The 20,876-nt window shown below is 45.5% G+C and overlaps 1 protein-coding gene across 1 annotated transcript in view; it reads left to right on the forward strand.

Moving 5' to 3' along the window:
• Positions 1–12,636: 12,636 nt before the first annotated feature.
• RAD23B (RAD23 homolog B, nucleotide excision repair protein) overlaps positions 12,637–20,876 on the forward strand; it is a 36,145-nt gene continuing 27,905 nt past the window's right edge. Inside the window, exon 1 of the mRNA XM_082302147.1 lies at positions 12,637–12,793. Within this exon, the coding sequence (XP_082158273.1) occupies positions 12,728–12,793 (66 nt within the window). The 5' untranslated portion in view covers positions 12,637–12,727. The remainder of the gene's footprint in view (positions 12,794–20,876) is intronic.

Genomic DNA, 20,876 nt, shown 5'->3' on the forward strand with positions numbered 1-20,876 from the left:
TACTGTTTGGTAACAGCATCCTTGGACACGGTATTTTGCAGGGACCTGGTGTGTGCAGCCTGAGCCCACAAGTCCAGGTGATAAGCTGGGTATCAGAAACACACAATCTACTAACTGAAGATGTGACACTGCAGTGTACATGCAATCTGGAGCATGGCTCTGGCCTTTGGGAGAGAGGGAAGGACCCTTTGAGCTATGACACTGCTGCTACCCAGAAGCTGAACTTTTTCCCTCACCAAAGTTGACAGGTAGAGGGAACAATCTGTTAGTCTGTTTTACATTTCAGCCTTTCACAACTCTGTAATTATTCCATCTGCACTAGCTCAATTGTTTGCTGAACCTTGAAATTTTTCTGGTAATTAGTGCTCAACTGGAATGTGTACTGCAGCCAACTAAGAATCTGTGCAGACCTCTCTTAAAGATAGCACCCACCACACTTCTCAGACACCTAATGAATCAAGGCAGTGCTTCCCAGTGAGCCTGCTGCCCCATCAGCATTCAAGCACTTGCTGTGGCAGTTGTGCGCAAATATCTGTGGATGCCTTCCTAAAAGATGACATTGAAAATGCACAAGGGAAGTACAGAACGGGGATGTGTGTGTGTGTATCTGCTTGGGTGTTTGGGAGTGTCTAGGCACAACAGCATCATTCAGCCCAAGTCATCTGAAGCAATCCAAAACATAAAAATAGTCTTGAGTACCAAAAGCCATCAAAAAATACTGGGTGTGCTGCTGATGCCCTTTGCACTGAAGAAATATTATCCACTTAACTTAAGGTCATCTTAGAAAAATTAGCAACGCTGGCAAGAACAGGGATCAGTGCCATCAAGGTACAGCAGGTTAGGAGCTGACTTCAGGAAGAGTAGGAAGAACATGTGGAGAGAGAGGATCTTAGTTCAGGAGTAAGATCTTTGAGGAATTCTCTGGGAACTGACTGTGAGTTTCCTTTAATGACAGTGTTGCAAAATGTGGAAACACCTTTCAGAAACTCAAGTGTATTAGCTCAAAGTCTGCAGGCTCTGTCCACATGTAAAAAGATGTGCCTCTGGAAACTGGAAGAAAGTATAAAAATGTATGCAGCATAGACTCCAAACCCTCTGGCACAACAGTAAGACTTTCTGTGAGATCAGCAGTTGAAAACTGCTGAAAGAGACAGGCAAGTGTGTGTAACTGTGTCCTAAATGTATCTACATGTCACCAAGAAGACAGAGCTGTGAGAAAGCCAAGCGCTTCCACAGGGCAGGTGCAAAGCAAGATCCAGAAGCACAAACCATACCAGTGAGATGCTGCGTAGGCTCCAGCTCAAGTTCAAGAAAGACTAAACCAATTCAAAACAATTGCAGAGAATGACAGCTAAAATATTCGGGGGAAAGGAGGCAAAATTAGAGAAGTTTGGCATATTTAGTCTCAAAAAATACAAGCCAAGAGTAGCACAATTTCTGTACATGAATACAAATGAATGCTGAAAAACATGAGTGGCCATGCTGGCCCAAGACGAAACAGGTTTAAACTGATCCCAAACACATTATATAGGAGACAGAAAGACATTCAGTTTCAGGAGAGGCAATTTCTGACTCATGATAATTAATTGCAAGAGTCATAGAGTAAAATACCCTGAACCAAACAACAATACAAAAGCAATAAAATGCTTGGTTTTATAATGTTTTAAGATATTTCTAGGAAATAGGGATTCATATTTGACTTGCTGGGCCTGTCTTATATTCCTGCATTCTACACTTGAGCTAGATCACAGTGTGTGGGCACAGAACTACAGCGTTCCTGCCATGGTTGAGTTTCTGCTTCCCAGAATTGGTTCTCCTGGTGGAATTCATCCTCCCTGGCACCTGTTGCAAGGGAAAGGCCACTAGGGTGATTTCTGGAGGATGTCAGGGATAACACAGGTGTTAGATGTACCAGCTTGGATGATGCTGGTCTGGATGTGCTACCTAAAAATAAGGAAGAACTGGTCAGGGTATAACTCTAATGATCCAGACACAGGGAAGTTCCAGATCCTGGGCCAGGCTGGGGAGTAGGAAGGCCAATAGCCCTAAACCTCACGACAAAAAACTGCGGCTTACTCAGGGAAGAGGTAGGTGTGAGGCAGCTCTTATGGGAGGCAGCTCTTGTGGGGTTTGAAGGGCAAAGGAGCTCAAAAGAAAAGTCCATGCTGACGCTCAAGGATAAAACACAACAGATATTTTAGGGGGCTGGCGTGGCTAAAAAGAAAACTCATGGCAGAAAAATGCGAAAAAACCAAAAGATGTATAAGCATGGTGGGAGTTAGGAGAGGTTATGACAGAGACTATATGATTATTTCTGCAGAGGTGTGATCAGGGAAATCAAAGCTAAACCGGGGTTCAAGAAGTGCTTCTGCTGCTATGTAAGAAGTAAATCAGGTAAGGAAATTATGACAAATGGGTTGAGTGGTACGCTGACAGCAAATGCAGGCAAACATGAGGTACTTTGTGTCTTCTTCCTCTCAGTTTCCACTGACACTATTCCCAGGTGTTGTAGCCCAAAGGCAGGGATGAAGAAGTGGGGGAATTCCAGGAGCAGAGGACATTCAGCTCAGGGGTCTCCCAGAAAATCTTGTTTTATCCAATTCCACTGACCTGAGAGGGGTTTGTCTGAAGGGGGTTGAGTGAGGTGGGTGATGACAGTTGTGAGGCCACTTTCTGCCATCTTTGAAAAGCCTGTGGAGCCTGAGGGAGGTCCCTGACAATTTTACGTGCGCCTAGAAGGCACCTAATAATTCTATGATTCCTAGTGCTCCATCAGGTCACTCTGGCTTGGGCAGACAACTCCAGGCACATGAGGCAAAGAGGGTTCATTGGGAGGCTTCAGCACAAAGTCCCACAGGCCTTCCCCAGATCTCAGCACTTCTAGCCAGCCCTCCAGGCTCCCAAGATTCCTCCCACAAGTGGTCACAGAGATTTTCATAGAATCTTGGAAAGGTTCGGGTTGGAAGAGACCTAAGATAATCTTGTTCCATCCCTCCCCTCCATCCCCAAAAGCAGGCATGTCATCCACTAGATCAGGTTGCTCTGGGCCCCACATAGCCTGGCCTTGAACTCTTCCAGGTACGGGGCACTCACAGCTTCTCTGGTCAGGGCCTCACTATCCTCTGAGTTAAGATTTTCCTCCCAATACCTGCCCTTTGTCATCTTAAAGCTATTTCACCTTCTTTTATCTCTACATGCCCTTGTAAAAAGATCTCTCTCCAGGTCTCTTGGATCCCCTTTAGCTACTTGAAGGTGTTCTGAGGTTTCCCTTCACTTCTCCAGACTGAACAACCTCAATTCTCTCAGCCTGTCTCTCCTTAGCAGAGGTGCTCTAGCCCTCTGAGCATCTTTATGGCCTCCTCTGGACCAGCTCTAACAGGTCCACATCTTTCCTGTGCTGCTCAATCCAGACCTGGATGCAGCTCTCCAGGTGGGGTCTCATGAGGACAGGGTATAGGGGAAGAATCACTTCTCTTGACATGTTGCCCCCACTGCTTTTGGTGCAGCCCAGGGTGTAGTTGGCCTTGTGGGCTGCCAGCCCACACCACTGGCTCATGTCCACCTTTATATCCACCAGAAGAACCCCCAAGTCCTTCTCCACAGGGCTGCTCTCAGTGAATTCTTCTCCCAGTCTGTGCTGTGTCTGGGATTGCCCCAGGTGAGGCACCTTGCACTTGGACTTGTTGAAACTCTTTGGGTTCTCTGGGTCCCCTTCTAGAGCTTGTCCAGGTGCCCCTGGATGGTCCCATCCCTCAGGTGTGCCACTGCACCCTCAGCTCTGTGTCAGCTGCAAACCTGCTGAGGGTGGCCCTGCTCTCCCTGCCCCTGTCACTGTGCAGGTACTGAAGAGGCCAGTGCCAGGATACAGCCCTGAGGGACACCACTCGTCACCAGCCTGCAGCTGGACATGGAGCCATTGACCACGACTCTCTGGCTGTGTCCATCCAGCCAACTCCTCATCCACTGAACCCTCCACCCTTCAAACCCATGTCTCTCCAAAGCCCTTTCAGGACTCCAGGTAGATGACATCAGTCGATCTTCCCTTGCTGACCATTGCAGTCATTCCATCACAGAAGGCCACCAGATGGGCAGGGACAATTTTCCCTTAGTGAAGCCGTGCTGGATATCTGGGAACACCTCCTTGTCTTCCATGTTGCTTCTATAAGGATCTGCTCCATGATCTTCCCAGGCACAGAGGTGAGGCTCACTGGTCTGTAGCTCCCTGTGTCTCTCTCCTTGTTTTAAAAATAGGAGTGATGCTTCCTTTTTTTCCAAGCACCAGGGAATTCCCTTGACTGCCATGACTTTTCAGGTGTGATGGAGGGTGGCTTGGCAACATCAGCCAACTCCCTCAAGACTCTGGGATTTATCTCATTGGGCTCCACAGTCTTGTGCCTATTTTCTCTCCTATCCAGGGTGCAGGGAGGTGGGCAAGGGTGATCCCCTCTGCTCAGCACCCATCAGGCTTTATTTGGGCACTGTGTCCTGTTTGGGGTCCCAGGCAGAACTGACAAACCAGAAGGGCTCAGGGGAGGCCACTGGAACTGTGTGACTGAAATAATCTGAGAAGAGGGTCTGGGGTTGGGGCTGAGTCAATGGTTTAGGGCACCTTGTGCCTCTGGGGATGAGATCAAGCAGATGGGGCCAGCGTCTTCCCAGTGAAGCACACTCCCTGGCAGGAGGGCAAGAGACAGTGACATCAACAGAAAGTAGAGAGGTTCAGCATATGATTAGAAGGGGGAAAAATGAGAACAATTATGCACTATAGCAAGAGCCAGAGGAGGCTGTGGGATCTTTAGAGGCTTTCAAAGTCTGGCTGGACACAGCTCTGAGCATCAGGGTCTGAATTAATTCCAGAATTCATTCTTTTCCCCCAAGTAAAAGTTTGGGGTAGAAGCTACTCATATCTGTGCCAACTACTTTTGTGCTCTGTGACCTAGGAGTTGGTATTGTTTTACACAAGGCTTGATGTAGACAGAGTAACTACACATCCAAGTGAATTCCTGTTGAATCCAGAGGGCTCACACTCCCCAGCTGTTAGGTTACACACATGCTAGGAAAGCAATGTACTGTAGCAGCTATATTACTCCACAGCAGATGGCCTGTACAAGCTATGAACACGGTGACAAAAGCTTCAGAGAACAGCGTATTGTTCTCTTTTATCTGGCAGTCACTAAAGAAAGCAAAGTGTTGGAAAGTGCATGCTCAAAATCAAGTAATGCAAAAATCCATAGTTGGGTCTCTGTTTGATCTTTATCTGTTTTGGTGTTTAATTCCTCACACCACACTGGAAAAGACTGGTCTGTGTGTGTGGCTGTATAACTTAGAACAAATTTGTTTATATGAGTTTTAACTGCATTTTGATTAAATTAAAATACTTTCAGATAACCACAGTGATGACTGGAATATGATTAATGACTCATACAAAAATAAACTGATCTAATTTATTCATAGTAGGCCTAGTTAGACCTGTAGGATTTGATTCGCTGTTTTTCAGATAAATATTATTCTTGGAGTCGATGTTCTAGATTAATTGCTGATGATTCCTGACGTCATTTTCCTAGAAGCTTTTTATAGAGCACTCAGCAATCCGTTCTGCGACTGCTCCTGAAGCTGGGAAGACTCACCCTGTGACAACTGTCAATAGCAATGGGCTGCCCTGGCTGGCTGCACTATTCACCATTCTAATGGCTCATGCAATTACTGGCCTTGCTCTGGAATATTCAGATGCCTGGCTTTTCCACAGCAGCTTTACAGAACCACAGGAGGACAATGTACAGCTTCCGGCTCCCGTTTGTCCTTGTTATTACAGGACAGGCAGGGACACAGACAGGACAGAAGCTCAAACAAAGCCTAAATACTAGAATAGCTGGCAAAGAGTCTGCATTCTGAAACACTGTAAAACCCTCCTAGAGCCAGAGCAGCCCTTCCTGATTGCAGACACAGGCATCAGATAACTGTCTTCAGAGGTGTTTGTCCAACCCCAATCATTTTTATTCCCTTCCCTTCCAGCTGTCTGGCACTCCAAAGAAACCAGTGATTGAATAAGGAAACTTTTCATGGGCAAAAAGATTTTTTCATTTCTAGATAAACTCTCTTGAAGCATACAGAATTCAATACCTCCCTCTCCTAGCTGACAAGTAGTTTCTGCACACAAAGATTTGAAGAGTTTGATTCCAATGCCAATCAATAGTATGTTAAGGGCATTGACACTGTTGGGATAACCTTCCAGAGTCACTAGCCATGGCTGTTACAAGCCTGGAAGATGACCTCTCCTCTGAAATACTTGGGGCAAGAAGCACTACCAGCCTGGTATTTAACTTCAAGTCCCACTTAGCCTTACTCGGCAAACCCCATTTCCTGCAGTTGCAAAATGACACTGATATGATGGCAAGGGAGCCTATAAACAAACAAACGAAATGATACATGAAGGGGTTAGATTCCAAGTGCAAGCCCAGTGCTGTTGTGAAGCTGAACTGTCAGCAGCAATGCTCCAGGAATAGCTCCTGGAGGCAGCATGCCTTGCAGACACTCCCTGGACTGAGATTCCCCTCCCCACCCTTTGACCCTTACTTCCTTAATAAATGGTATGAAATAAATTAAAAGGGATCTCAAATTAGGAAGTTCATGTACTTATTATAGTTGCTGCTCCTAAATCTCCGTATAGAGGAAATAAATAGCAGTAAAAGGTTTTGCAACTGAATGAGAACATTTATTATATGTTTAAGGAAAATTTGCAGATTAGAGTCAGCTGAGAAATCTTTTGTGGGTTTCCCCATACTCGGTACTGATTTTACTGATGGAAAATATCTAGATATTCCTAATACAATTACTACACCCACATAATTAGCATTATAAATATATAAGCCTGTCAAGATGATAGTCTAATGCACTTGCCACGCTGTTATTTTATAGTGAATTCGAAGTATTCTTGGCAGCTGTTTGAGTGTCAATCAGGCTAAAAAAATTAAGAACAGAAAAGCAATCACTCTCAAAATAAAAGACCTAAAGTGTGAACCCTGCATAAAAGAAATTTTAGTCACTTTTATCAATAGAGATTGGGTTTCATTTTGATCTCATACTAACTTTTCATCAGTGTGTGTGACAAAACTGAACTGTAGGTTCAGACTTCAGTGCTAACATCCATGGTGTCCAAGGGCTGATGGGAACTCCGAAGGGAATTTCCATGCTTCTGAGCATGCTGCTGAAAACGCACCCAATGATTTCCCTCATCCAAGGCAGTACCACTGCTTCAGAGTGAGATTTCTCCAAGTCCAAAGGATCCAGCCCCTTTTGATGAGCCTTTATTTTCAGACCACATGGCATGCAGACATGAAAGATCACTGATAAATCCAAAGACAAGTAAGATACAGACCCCCTTCTTCCTGCAGTTGGTAGTGGTCGAAGTGGTTACAACCACCTTGCTGCATACAACCACTGCCTCCATGGTCTCTGCCTAATACCTCACTGTCTAATTAGCTGATTAACCTGCACAGCTGCTCTTTACTATCGTGACAAACAGTGTGAAGCTGCTTCATTGCTAGTCCTGCACAAAAAATGAGGATGACTGAGGAAGCGTGGTAGCAGTTTGGGGGCAAGTAAGCCCCCAAATTATTTCTGTACTGAAAGAGACAATGCTACCAACAGGAGGCAGATAAAGCTCTTGAGTGCATGCAGAATAAGATTGAGGGTGAATTAATTTACACTGTATGAGTTACTGCAAGATGGAATCTAAGTAGAGGTTCACCTGCTCCAGAGATGTGCCTGCAGTTGGTTCATCCTTCACAAAAGGTCCACTGGCGCTCTCAACTAATTTGTGATACAGAGAAAGCCAGTGGGAGATCTGCACAGAGACATGTGGAACAGCAGAGACCAGTCAACTCAATGGAAAATCTCACCCTAATACTCATGCCTATTTCATGTCAGCAGCCAGTGGGAAAAGCCTGCTTTTGAAGCATTTTTCAGGGATAGGTCACTTATTGTGAACTAAGTGCAAAATGCTGCCTTTCAGTAAGGGTAAGGTCATTTTACTGCCTGTCAGTGATGGTGCTATCTTCTCTCACCTCTCCATTACCAGCATGTGCTCCATTTCACCCCAAACCCTTCCAGGCTGCGCTGCCCTTCTGGAACTCTTCTACACATCTACCTGTGTAACAATTCTTCCTAACCACCACCACGAGCTCAAAAGCTTGCCTCTTCCTTCCATTACTGCTGTTATCCAGACTGACAAGCATTCGCCTGGAGTACTGCCCTCTGCATGCCTCCTCCCAGTTCAACACAGCCAAAACACGTTCCTTTCTACACCTTAAGGGCCTTGCTCAGGCCATTTCTGCTGCTGCTCTCTTGGTTTCGAAAAGCCTGCACCTACCTCGAAAGGTCTGAAACAGAATGTGCTGTTTTCTTGTAAGCAGTGTCTTGGGGTGACTTTATGATGTGTATCTCATATCACTGCCCTATGCCCAGAAATTAACTTTGTGCCTTTCTGTGCCTCTAAACTGAGTCTGAGAGGGAGAAGGAAAAACTGAGCAAAACTTTTTCAAAGCAGTTTGCAGCTTGTTCAAGGTCACACTGAGATAGCGACTTTTTTTTCCCCAGCTGCGGCAGGGGAGGGAGGCAGCACCCGGCTTGCTGCTCCCGGGTCAGCTTTTGGCCAGTTGTTCAGTTTCTTCTCTCCAGAGAGAGACTGAGAGTTGAATTCTTTTTTTTTCTTCCCACGAATTTTGGATTTTCTCCCTTTTCTACTGTACTGCTTCAATATCAGAGCACATGGTGAGGACTTTCCACTGAGCACAGAGGGCCTGGCCCTGGGCCAAGCCCCAGCTCCGAGGAGACCAAAGAGAGGACTCTGACACTTTCCTAGGTTTTTTCTCCACAGCGAGAGATTTTATTATTTAGCATTATTTTCCTTTTCCCATGTGTTTGTTAAATAAATAGTTTTTATGTCTTTCACTTTCCTTTGAGGAAAATTTATTTTTCCTGAACCTGGTGGGGGAGGGGTGGTGACCTGCCTTCTCTCAGAGGATGTATTTCTAAATTTGGCCAAACCGGTACAGCACATTTCACCCCTTGCTTCCCTAAACGGTTCTTTGGGGTGAGAGTCACCTTCATATTCTTTATCTGCTGTCAGTCCTAGAATCTGGGTAGGACCTGTAAAAATTATGGCAGTGATGATAATGACGGGAAGCCTTAATTACATACAGGTATCTAAGACAGTGGGATGACCCAGGTAACAAAGAGGGTGTGTGTACTCACTGCATGTTAGTGCAGAGGTTGAACTGTCTTACCGAGAGCACTGACTTGAGTATTTGCCTCAGTGTTTGCCGTTGAAAACCATGGAAACTTTTCCCAAGATAAGCAGACAAACTGCAGTATCATGCAACAGGGACTTCTGTGGCTGGAGAGGTGACACACACATCGCCTGAGGTGACAACATGCAGACGTGCACATTGATATTGTTACAACAGGTTCTGTAACAATGAGGGTCCTTGAACCCAGGGGTGTGCTCACAGCTCTGAACAGGTATGGGTACAGAGCAGTTTCTGGGGAACAACCAAAAAGAGCTGAGGAGGGCAAAGCCACGGCAGCACAAAGCTGGATGAAGAGCACCAGGGAGATCAAGTTACTTGGAAGTGGGAATCCAAAAGTAATCAGTGTATGCATTTGCCACCAAAGTATCTTTCTAAGTCTTGGGCTTCATTTCACATCTCTCTCAAATCAATCCAAGTTTTTTCTCTTTGCATAGGAGAAGTTTGTATGCTCACTGAGTCAGCATATAAACTGTTGTAAATAAAGTTAGCTAACTGTGGTGCTCCAGTCTGAACACAGGGTGATTACCCAAAATACTTCAGACACAGAATGAAAAAAACCACCAAGCACTGGCTGTCAAGGAGAAGCATTATGAAACTAAATTATGAGAGTACTCTGGGGGAAAAACTCTGGCCCTCAATTCTGCAACTGCAAGAAAGAACTGGAGAGTCAAGCACTGCCAGATTTTATGGAGCTGAATGGGCTGAGCTAGAGGAAACGCCAAGAATTTATTTATCCTATTCCCCATACAATGAATTGTCATAAATTCCTGAACCACTCAGAAGGGGGAAAAAAAAAAAATCACAGCTTCTTTTTTTTTTCTCATTCTATTTCAAAATTCAAATAAATGGTCAGAAAAAAACTTCATGCGAAGCCATTCACAGCCTCTGGAGTTGATTCCCAGTTATTCAGGGGCTTTTTGCAAGCAGAGCTACACAGCCACTGTGCAAATGAACCCTCAACTAGGCAGAACTGCTTCACACTAACCAGCAAACACAGAAGTCAGAATGAGTAGTTTAACACATTCTGAGCAGAAAAGAGTAGTGAAACTGACACAAACCCTCAGCATGAGGTACTTTAGTTTGCATGTGAAGCTCAGCACCTACGTATCTGGACTGCTGAATGAAAAGTTGAAAAAAAAATCCCTTTTATCTTCAAAGTACAGAGTTAGATTTGGTATCAGGCAATAATGGAAGTGAACAAGCAGCATATTTTAAGTTGCAACCCTCCAAGCAAAAAATAGCAAGTGATATTTTCTCTCTCTTTTTTTTTTTTTTTCCCTTAATGACTCTCCACGCAGAGCAAGCAAGTTATTCTGTGCTGTCAAGAATGCCAGATTCCTACTAGCAACAGTCAGCGGTTTCTTTTTAGTTGTGAAAGCTGCAGGAGGCTCTGGCTGTCTGGCAGCTGTGTGTCAGAGCATGAGCAGGACGCTGGCAGAGGCAGCACCTCCAGCCCTGTGTGTACGTGTAACACGTCCCCACTCCCTCACTCCTGCAGGGAAAGGGGTCTCCCGCTTTCCCTCTGCCTGGCACTGCAGTCTGCTGGCCCCTGCTCTGCTGTGCTGCTGGGAGGAAATGGTGAGGAAACCAACTTATTGTAAAAATGAGTTATAAGATGGTTCTTATTACAAACATCAAGCTGGCAATGTGGCAGACTAGAAATTCTCTGGCCATTACACAATACTAGGAAATTTGGAGTTTAATTGCAATACAGTGTTAAGTCAGCCTGACATCAGCGTCCCCTTTTTGCGGAAAGACAGCCTTGGGTACAAAGAAAATGCCCTAGGAGATCCTACGCCTGCAGATGGAAGAGGCTACAAGGAGATTCCACACCTGATGATGAAAGGGGTTATGAGGTGCAGGGGAAAGGGTCTCTTTCACCAACACAGCTGGCTCAACTTTAAAGTTTATTTGTAGCAGCACTCCTCCTTTATTACCTAAGGAGCACCAGGGCAAGCACAGGTTAATAACCCATCAAATGTATGCATCAACTGCTCAAACACTAAACTACAAAGTACTAAACTCACTGTGAGCCAGCAGAATGCACTCACAGCCCAGAAAGCCAAGCAAATCCTGGGCTACATCCAAAGCAGCATGGGCAGTAGGTCAAAGGAGGTGATTCTGCCTCTCTTCTCTTGTGATACCCTCACCTGCAGTGCTGCATCCAGCTCTGGGGTGCCCAACAGGAGAAGGACATGGAACTGCTGGAGCAAGTCCAGAGGAGGCCACCAATTTCATCAGGAGCACCTTCTCTGTGAAGTCAGGTTGAGAAAGTTGGGGCTGTTCAGCTTGGAGGAGAGAAGGTTCTGGTATCTGAAGGAGCCTGCAGCAAGAGGGACACTTCATTGGGAACTGTAGTGATAGGACAAGGAGCTATGGGTAAAAACTGAAAGAGGGGAGATTTAGGTTGGATATCGGGGAAAAAACTCTTTACTGTGAGGATGGTGAGACACTGGAACAGATTGCCCAGGGAGGTTGTGGATGCCCCAACCCTGGTGGTGTTCAAGGACAGGCTGGATAAAACAACCTTGAGCAACCTGGTTTAGTGGGAGGCGTCCCTGCCCATGACGAAGGGGTTGGGACTAGATGGCCCTTTATATTCTATGATTCTATGGAAACTGCACTGGCGGAACTTAGGTGCTATAAACCCGCGAGCGTGTATTAATAAACTTGTGGAACAACTTACAAGTACGGTGTCTGCGCCACTCATTTCAAGAAGGACATTGAGGTGCTGGAGTGAATCCAGAGAAGAAAACAGAGCTGGGGAAGGGTCTGGAGCACCAGGAGTGGCTGAGGGAGCTGGGAAAGGGGCTCAGCCTGGAGCAAAGGAGGCTCAGGGGGACCTTGTGGCTCTGCACAAGTCCCTGACAGGAGGGGGCAGCCGGGGGGGGTTGGGCTCTGCTCCCAGGGAACAAGGACAGGAGGAGAGGGAACGGCCTCAGGCTGGGCCAGGGGAGGTTTAGTTGGATATCAGGAAGAATTTCTCCACAGAAGGGGTGACTGGACATTGGAACGGGACGCCCATGGAGGCGGTGGAGTCACTGCCCCTGAAGGCATTCAAGAAACGACGGGACGTGGCACCCAGTGCCACGGCCTCGCTGACACGAGTGCTGGCCGGTCACAGACCGGACTCGATGACCTCACAGCTCTTTTCCCCCCATATCGACCCGCTCCCTCCCGCTCCCCCTGCATGTTTATATTTCTCAGTCCCTGCCCGCACCCCTCCTCCCGCTCTCCCCGCCCTCAGGCGCGCCCGCGCCTGCGCCGTGCCGGCCGCCTCAGAGGGCGCATGCGCGTCCCCCCCTCCCGCCGAGCCCGACACCGCCTCCCTCCTCCTCCTCCCTTTCCCGGCCTCTTCCCCACCACCTCTTCCCGGGGAAGGGACGAGGGCGGCCGGAGCGCGGCACGCACCCGCCGCCATGCAGATCACGCTGAAGACCCTGCAGCAGCAAACCTTCCGCATCGACATCGACCCCGAGGAGACGGTGCGCCCATTCCCGGGATCCCTTCCCCCCCTCCCGCACCCCACCCCACCCCCGGGACGCGGCCGTGGAGGGGGATGCGGGGATTTGTCCCCTCGCCCCCGGGGAAAGGGAGGCACGGACCCCTCCGGTGGAGGTGGTCGGAGCTTCAGTGAGGGGTTGGGGCCGCGGGGGTGATGCGGTGCCCGCCCGGGATGATTTTGGGGGATTCGGGGCCGGGGCGAGGGGGTGAGCTTAGCCGGGGGTGATGAGGGACCCCTTTTCCTTGGGATGCTTCTCGGTAAGAGTGACTTCCCATCGCCAAAGGAAAGGGGTTTCCGTGGCCAAACCTCCGGCGGAAGGACTTTTCCCCCCTTGTTTTTGAGGAGAACGCCCCGGAGGTGGGAGGGGGAATAGCTCGGGAGATGGAAAGGGGGAATAGCCCGGGGAAATAGCCCAGGAGGTGGAAAGGGGAAATAGCCCGGGAGATGGGAGGGGGAATAAATAGCTCACGTAGTCCTGGGGAGGAGAGGAGCGCTATAGGAAGCGAAAGTTTTCCCTTTCGGGCCGAGGGTTAGCAGTCAGTGGGGCACAGATCGCTGCTGGTTTATAATGGGAGCACTGGGAGAGGGGGTATTGCCAGAGCATCTCTCTCCCGGTTGGGGCTGGGGGTGCAGCAGAAGGAAAACGTGGTGGTCCTTCCCATCCTCCCATGGATTCCCGCCAGAAGGGAAGTTCTGGGAGAGTTGTGGGGCTTTTCTGCTGGGGCAGGAGCGTGGGCTGGAGAGGGGCTGGTGTTTGCTCCCAGGTGCATCGCCGTGTGCCCGGGCAGGTGTGTGCTGTGGAGGTGGGAGAGCGCGGGCAGGGTTTATTGTTTGGCCTCACGGGGCGAGCTGCAGTGATTAATCAGTCTGTGCTTAGGATGGGAGGGAGTGCGGGAGAGACTCTGCTGACCCTGGTGGAGCCGGTGTTGGGGTATGCGGTGGGGTTCACAGCAGCCTTATTCCCCGTCACTGGTGTCTTTGTGTGTGTCTGATGATGCTGCGAGTGAGGAGGAGACATGTTTTGATTCCAAGTGCATGTTCTCCTCTCGCACACGGAGTCTGCTGGAAAATCCTCGGGGAAATGCAGTGTTCTGAGATGAGAGGAAGGGCCTGAAGTGAGTTGGCAGGGTTGGAAGTTGCCTTGTCACTTGCCTGAGCAGGGATGGTCACTCTGATAGCCAAGTCCAGACACAGTTGTGGCCTTGGTTTGAAAGATCTGGGGAGGCTGGCAGCTGAAGTATTGTCTGCAGCAAGGTTTCCTGTGACTGGTGGGCAGTGAAGCTCTAGAAACTATGGAACATTGTATCTGATTTTATAAAGTCTGTGGGTTTGCTCTCTTCCATCTTAGGAAAAATAAAGGATGACAGTTAAAAGTTGGATCAAGACCTCATTTGGGTTACCATTATGACTGAGGGACGTGGCAAATGCCTAGGAGAAGCATGGGTCAGAAACCTTCAAATATTTAAAGCAGAAGTCTTTGCTGTTACTGAGAAAACTCTCTTTTCTTTTTCTCTTGTTTTCTGCATTCAGTAAGGTCCTGGGAAGTAAATTCAAGGAGAGGACTGAAGGAATGTTGCCAGTCAAAGCGCTCACCAGTTTATGAGACAGCAGAATGCAATGACTACAAGTTGGATTGTGGGAAATGAGACTGCACCCTCTGTTTATAAATGTGGCTGCTACAGTAGCTCAAAATAAAGATGCTCCTCATGAGCATAATACTTCAGAGTTTGGCCAGAAATGGGTGGTAAGGTAGGGAAAATTTGGGTAGACTTTGAGGAGAACTTTGTTTTAAAAAGAGCAGGGTAAAGACTTGATCTTATTATTAGCTGTAGAGGGGAAAAAATGTTTAAATTTCCTTGTCACATTAGAAAATTACAAAGAAATTGGTGTTGGAAGTGTTAAAAATCCTGTAACTTAGTAAAGAGAAGAACACTTTGAGCCTTCAGTTGCAAACTGAGTCTTAAAATCAGCAAATGCTTTGAAATGTACTGTGTTGAGGAAGTGTCACAAGTATGTGCTTGGAAGTTCTCAGTCAGATTTTTTGAAATATAGAGATTTTGTCTAAGTGTGCTGGTTTCTTAGATTAATTTCCTAACACCTTGAAAGGTGTTTCGTGGAGTTTGGGAAACATTACTTTTAGTCTTTGGACCATGTGTGTGTTTCTCAGATAGAGGTAAGCTTGTTTACTTGGATTTCTGCCCTGTGCTGTGACAAGGCCAAAAATCATGTAGTAGTGATAGACACGGGAAACCTGTTGCTCTCAAGTTGGGTTCTGGTTCTGTAAAACTGATTTTCTGTTTCTAGCAGTTCCTCCCCTTACTCTCAGTACCAAATTAATCTGGAGAGACTTTGATGTTACTGTGCAAGGTAGCATTCTGACAAGACTTAATGCTTGTAACTGAGAGCTGTCATCCATAGTAAGGAATATTTAAACCAACCTCCAGTAAGAATTTGAAGCAACACGCTTCCTAATAACTAATTAGCCAACTGGTCTTATTTTTTTTTTCCTGTTGAATCACACAGTTGAATTTTAAACTTGCCTTCAGTAGTGTGACTCTAGTTTTGGTTTAGTTATGTTTTAAAACATTGGCCAACTGAGTATTTGTAGTGAGTAAAAAATACACTTAAAGCTATCCTTGCTTGCCAAAGCACTAGGTGAAGACTGTCAGATATTCCTGACTGACTAAAGAAGATGAAAAGATTTAGCCTCAGGCCCTGTTATTGGAGAAGGCCTGTTATCAAGTGGAGAAATTTTTGCAGGCCTGGCTATTTTTTGTTAAGTTTTGTGTTGCACCCATGAAGCTCCACACAGGGGTGGATTTACCCATTGTGGTGATTCTGGTGTTCTGACTGGGGCCACTCCGGGTTTGAGCATTCACCCTTAACCAGGGGAAATGGAAGCATGTATCCATCTGCACAAGCTGCTGCTTCTTTTTGTTGCCTGGCTGTGAGAAAGTAAATATGTTAAACATTGTGTTAGGAGCAAATAATAAGCACTGCCTGACACTGATGCAGACCTGTGTAGCCACATGTCTTGTCTGAGGTTGACAGTGCTGACTCTGTAGGTTTCTGAATGTGGCATTTCTGTTGTAGTTATCACTGTGTAGACGTGAAGCAGGGTTTTAAAAATCTTCAGCAAACATTCTTAACTTTTGAAGTGAAACACCAGGCAGAAGTAAGTCTGTCCTGTTTTGTTTTCAGCTACTCCTGTGCTGTTAACCTAAAAACCTGGTTGTCAAAATGCAGAGAAGTGCAAGGAATATTCAGGATGTCAGCAGTCTTTCGGCCACAGTCTGTGTCACATAATATGGGCTTTCGGATTTCACTGTTCCACCACAGCACTTGAACACCCAGGAAAAGCCAGCTTGTTTAACACCATGTCAGCAGAACACTTGGTTGTGGAAGTTTGAGCTTCTGCTGTGTTCTGGTGTGTCCTTAGTATGTGTATGGTTTATTGTTAAATGTGTTTATGGGGATTTTTGGGTGCTAACGTTACTGTGTCAGAAGAATTAACTTTGCAACAGTTCTGCAAGAATCAGAGACTACTGCTGGGTGAAATGGTGAAAGCTGACTCCAGGGCTTGTAACCTGTGAATGTACTCTTGACAGCCTCCTTCCTACATGTGTTTCAGTGCAGGTTAATCCTACAGAAGTTGTGGGTAAGAGGATTGTTTTTGTATTTCCCTGGGAGTTTATCATTTTGGTGGTTAGAGGAAGAGTGCTCAATTCAAAATCCAGAAGTACCCTTCTAGGTTAAAGGTGTTTTTCTGTTTGAAGTCTTGGTATTTTTCTCTAATTGCTCCTTGGGTTGTACAGTAGGTATCTTTCAGCTTTTCTAGGGGATTGTTTTGTTGTTCTTGCCTCTCCATAGGATTATATTACTTAATGAGTGTGTGCTTGCATGGGCAGAGGAGGTGTGAATTTGAAGGGCTTATACTTGCTGCTTGTGGTTTGATACATGACTCTGCAAAATTGTAACTTCAGAGATCACTGGAATAAGAGTATATGCGGGGTTTTTTTTCATTATTTTCATACTTTCTTCTCAGACTGTAGCATTTTCAAGTTATGGTCTGTTACAGTTCATGTTTGGGTAGTTAACTCTCTGGGGGTTTTTTGCTACTGCTTTTCTTTGGTGGATAGTCCTTTTCTGTTTCCTGGCTAGAGTTAGGATTTTCAAGCAAGGCAGTTCTGATTCTTGGCTGAAGAAGGCTAGGCTTTCACATGTTCAGGAATATTTTCCTGAAGTTCTAGTGAGTGTTTTAATATAATTTCCAAAGACCTTTGGGCAGGGTGACACTTTCTTTTTTTTTTATTTTTTTAATTTAATAGAGGAAAGGATAAGATAGCATAAATTACTTAATACAACTAAATTATTTTATTCATATTGGAATGTGTTTTTACGTGTTACCCGTTTTTCAAATGCCATGGCTCTGCCCATAGTTTTTCAGCTATTTTATTGAGAATGTTTTATCCAGTTTAGCTGTCAGCAAAGGAAAGTTAGCTTTGTACTTTTACTAATTTAGCAGTATTATGCGCTGTATTTCTCAAAATCTAAACTTTCTTGGGCCACCATTCACAAGGTGACCAGTACACTGAGAAGTTAAATATAGAGCCTGTGCACACTTAAGGATAGCTCTATACATATGTTTAAGGTCTATTTTGGAGATATGATTGGAAAGCAAGGGTATCTGTCCTTGATATGGATAACAGCAGGCCGGAAGGTGTTCCCTTTGAAACTTGGTGAAAGTGGAGAGTACATTTTAATTAAAAAGAGTTAATATGAGCAGATGATCCTGCTACTGTCTAGAGCCCCATTGCTGCCCTTGTGCGTAAATGGCTGTGTTTACCGACAAACCTTTCAAAAAATACTTTCTTTGAATTCCTGAAGCACAGGAAAGGATATCTGTAGGTGTGAGATTGGGTGGTGCAAACTTACAGCACTAAAAGGTATGGCTGGCAATGTCTTCTCCCACCGAGGTTTGCCTCTTTGGTCATGGTTCCCTTGGGTGGAGTGGACTCAGTGAAACAAATCACTCTTTACTTCACAGGACACGGTGGTGTGCAGCGTGTCTTACCCAGTGCCTGTAAGGATGGCTGTCCTCTGTGTGCTGCCCTGCAGGGAGCACCAAAGGAACGGGAAAAGGAGAGGGAAGGGCTGGCTTGCCTTGGCTGTGAGCACACAGAGTGTTGTCTACACACTGACTCTGGTTCTCCCTCTCTTTGTCTTTCCCTATGTTTTTGTGTCAGAGGCACCACTCCAACTGGCTGGTCAGCATGCAGTATTGGAAAAGGGGTTTTTAAGTGTCTTTTTAGAATTAATTGAAATGACTTGTCAGTTTTCTTCATACTCAGGTGACTATGTCACTTTTATACTTGTAAATCGGTTTGTGGGGAATATGCCTGTTGTAAAAATTGCCTGCCTAAAGCTACTGGAGGGTTTTTTGTGCTAATCAACAAGACCATGCAAGGGTCACCACTAAGAATGTAAGCTTTCTCCCTAAAACAAGCCTTTGTGGCTTCAAAGGCAGGACTGTTCATCTTTCTGCTTTTCTTCAAGCTGCAGAAAACAGAAAACTCTACTTTAGGTTGAAATTTGTGTTCCTGTGTTAGTACAAAGCTGCATGAATGCAGCTCTTCTAGTCACCTTTTTTGCATCAGAAAACTGGCCCTGGTGTCTCCTCTTTCAGGCAGGGCTTAGATCATTTTTGAAATGCAGGGCAGAAGCGTGTGGAGGCCTGGAGGCCAGCTTTGAGATCAGAAATTATTTCTGTTGATCTCTGGGCAGTGCATAACAACAACTGCTAGACTTATAAATTTCACCTGCGTTTAGCTGAGCTCAATTTTGTAGAGGAAATTAGAAAGGCAGAGGTAATTGCATAGAAAGTTAATGTCAGGGCTAAATTTGGGTTTTTACCTTGCCAATTCCAGACTGTTTTTCTTCAGAGAATGCTTCTTTCTTTATATGCAACTTCAGCACAGTATATACAACAAGTAAATACAGGAGTTTATGAATGCTTTATGCTGTTTGTTTTTAAATGTTGGAGTAATTCTAGATGCCTTGTTTATTTGAGTACAACTGGGTTTTTTTCCATGCACTTACTAAGCTTGTAAACCTGACTGGATTCACAAGGCTCTTCCTCTCCTGTGATTCTTCCCAATTACTGTATCTGTTGTGCCTTTGAGGCCTGAAGTAGGGCAGCGATCTGTTCGTGTAACCACCATGATTGCCTCCTGACTAAATGCGAGTGCCCTGTTTAGAAAGACAATATAAGAGAACACTGTAAATGGAGTTTTGTGCCAGAAAAAGCTGCTTTCATAGTGTGTAGAAAGAAGTAGCTGGAACCAAATGCATTCTTACGAGTAAAAGTACTGTAAAGCATTGACTGAGGAGTTAACTAGTTTCTTATCCTCTGTGTGTTTTCAGTAGCAGGCACAATATTTGTCATTAATCAGTTGCTGATCATGGAGTTTGATTAAGGGTAGTAAAACCTGTTGCACTGGTCAGTTTGTTGCTTCATTAGCAGGTTTATTGTCTGACACAGCTGCATTGTCCTCGCCTGACTTTGAGCAGTGTCTGTATAGCAGTATAATGTGTGGTGAATATTTTTGCAAGGGCAGTGGGAGGAGAAAACTCAGAAATATTAAGCCTATATTCTAAACAAGTTTCTGGACTATGATGCCCTCTCTCAGGGAGGAGGAAAAGAGTAAAGCCCTTTGGAGTAAAAGCTTTTGTCCTTGTCTAACTGTGGCTTTTCCCAAAGTCTGGGAGAAACCTGTTAGCCTACTACAGAAAAAAACATGGAGTGGTAGAGAATTATAAGGTAGATTAAAAGAAAAATACTTCTGTGCAGCATTTCTTCTCAAAGAGAAGCAGTTCAGCAGTAGGCAGGTTGGTAGTGAAGGTCTTTCAGAGTTGGTCTAGGGATCCATCTCTTCATAGTCCTTTTATTCATTTGATAAGTATTTGAGTACAAATCAATAGAAGCATGATGGCATTGACAAACACAAAGTTTAACATTAGTACCTGGCTGCCTAATTGAGGGTCAGACTCTGGTACATGGTTCTCAAATGAGCAGCATAGATTATTTGGAGTTGGATTCATGAAAAGGTGAAGCCCTGAAGATCACAGATCCTGAAAGGGAGAGTAGTGATGCTATTCTGCTTCGAGTGTGCTGGCCGCCTGTTCCCACGGGGAATGAATTTCTACCTTAGGAAAGAGGTGCCTGGAGCCTGTGGAGAACTGTGACTCTTGACATGAAAGGAAACTGAAGAGATCTACTTAGCTTAACTCACAAGTTTTGGTAAAGTTGTGTAAATGTTTTACACTGGCTAGCATCACGGGATGTGGGAAGGCTACTCATGCTTGAATTAGAACATCAGCATGAGAACAAATCGGTATTAATAGTCTGTGAATTAACTTGGGCTGGAAATTAGAAAGAGACTTCCAACATCAGAGTAAATTTTGTAGCAGCCTCCTGGTAGAAGTAGCAAACAACCTTACTTGTTCTTAGGTGCATCAAGTTTCTGATGAATATTGTGGTGTGGAAGGTGGGTTTGTGGCTTGATGTCACAAGAGATTCTTTCCAGTTTTGTATTCAGTTTCTCTCAACATCTCAAGAAGTTCAGAAATTTGTCTTGCCTGTGTAATTATACATTAAAACCAATGAAAGTACCCTGTTCGCTTTTACATTAAGATTTATGAAATGAGTCTCTGAATAAACTGAGGATTTTTGCCTCTTCTGTGTTAGCATTTATATGAGGTAGGAGAAATAAAAATTGCTGTGAGAGAGGGAAGGGGGAGGGTGTTTGATCAATGGGAGCTGCTTGCCTGGATGGAACCCAGCATGCCCTGGTTGCTTAGCTGGCAGAAAGTGACTGCAAGGAACAACTGGGAAACTCAGCACCGGTGATTTAATGAAATCCCATTTTTAGGATGCCTGTCTGGGATGCAGTTGATGACTGGTATTTCTTTGGAAGACCTCGGTTTTTCAGTTAGCAGTTGATCAGCTCTAGCTCTTTATTAAACAGATTGCATGGCATATATTCTCAAGGACACTGTGTTCT

The sequence above is a fragment of the Coloeus monedula genome, assembly GCF_965178545.1.
Source record: "Coloeus monedula genome assembly, chromosome: Z".
Classification (NCBI taxonomy): Eukaryota; Metazoa; Chordata; class Aves; order Passeriformes; family Corvidae; genus Coloeus; species Coloeus monedula.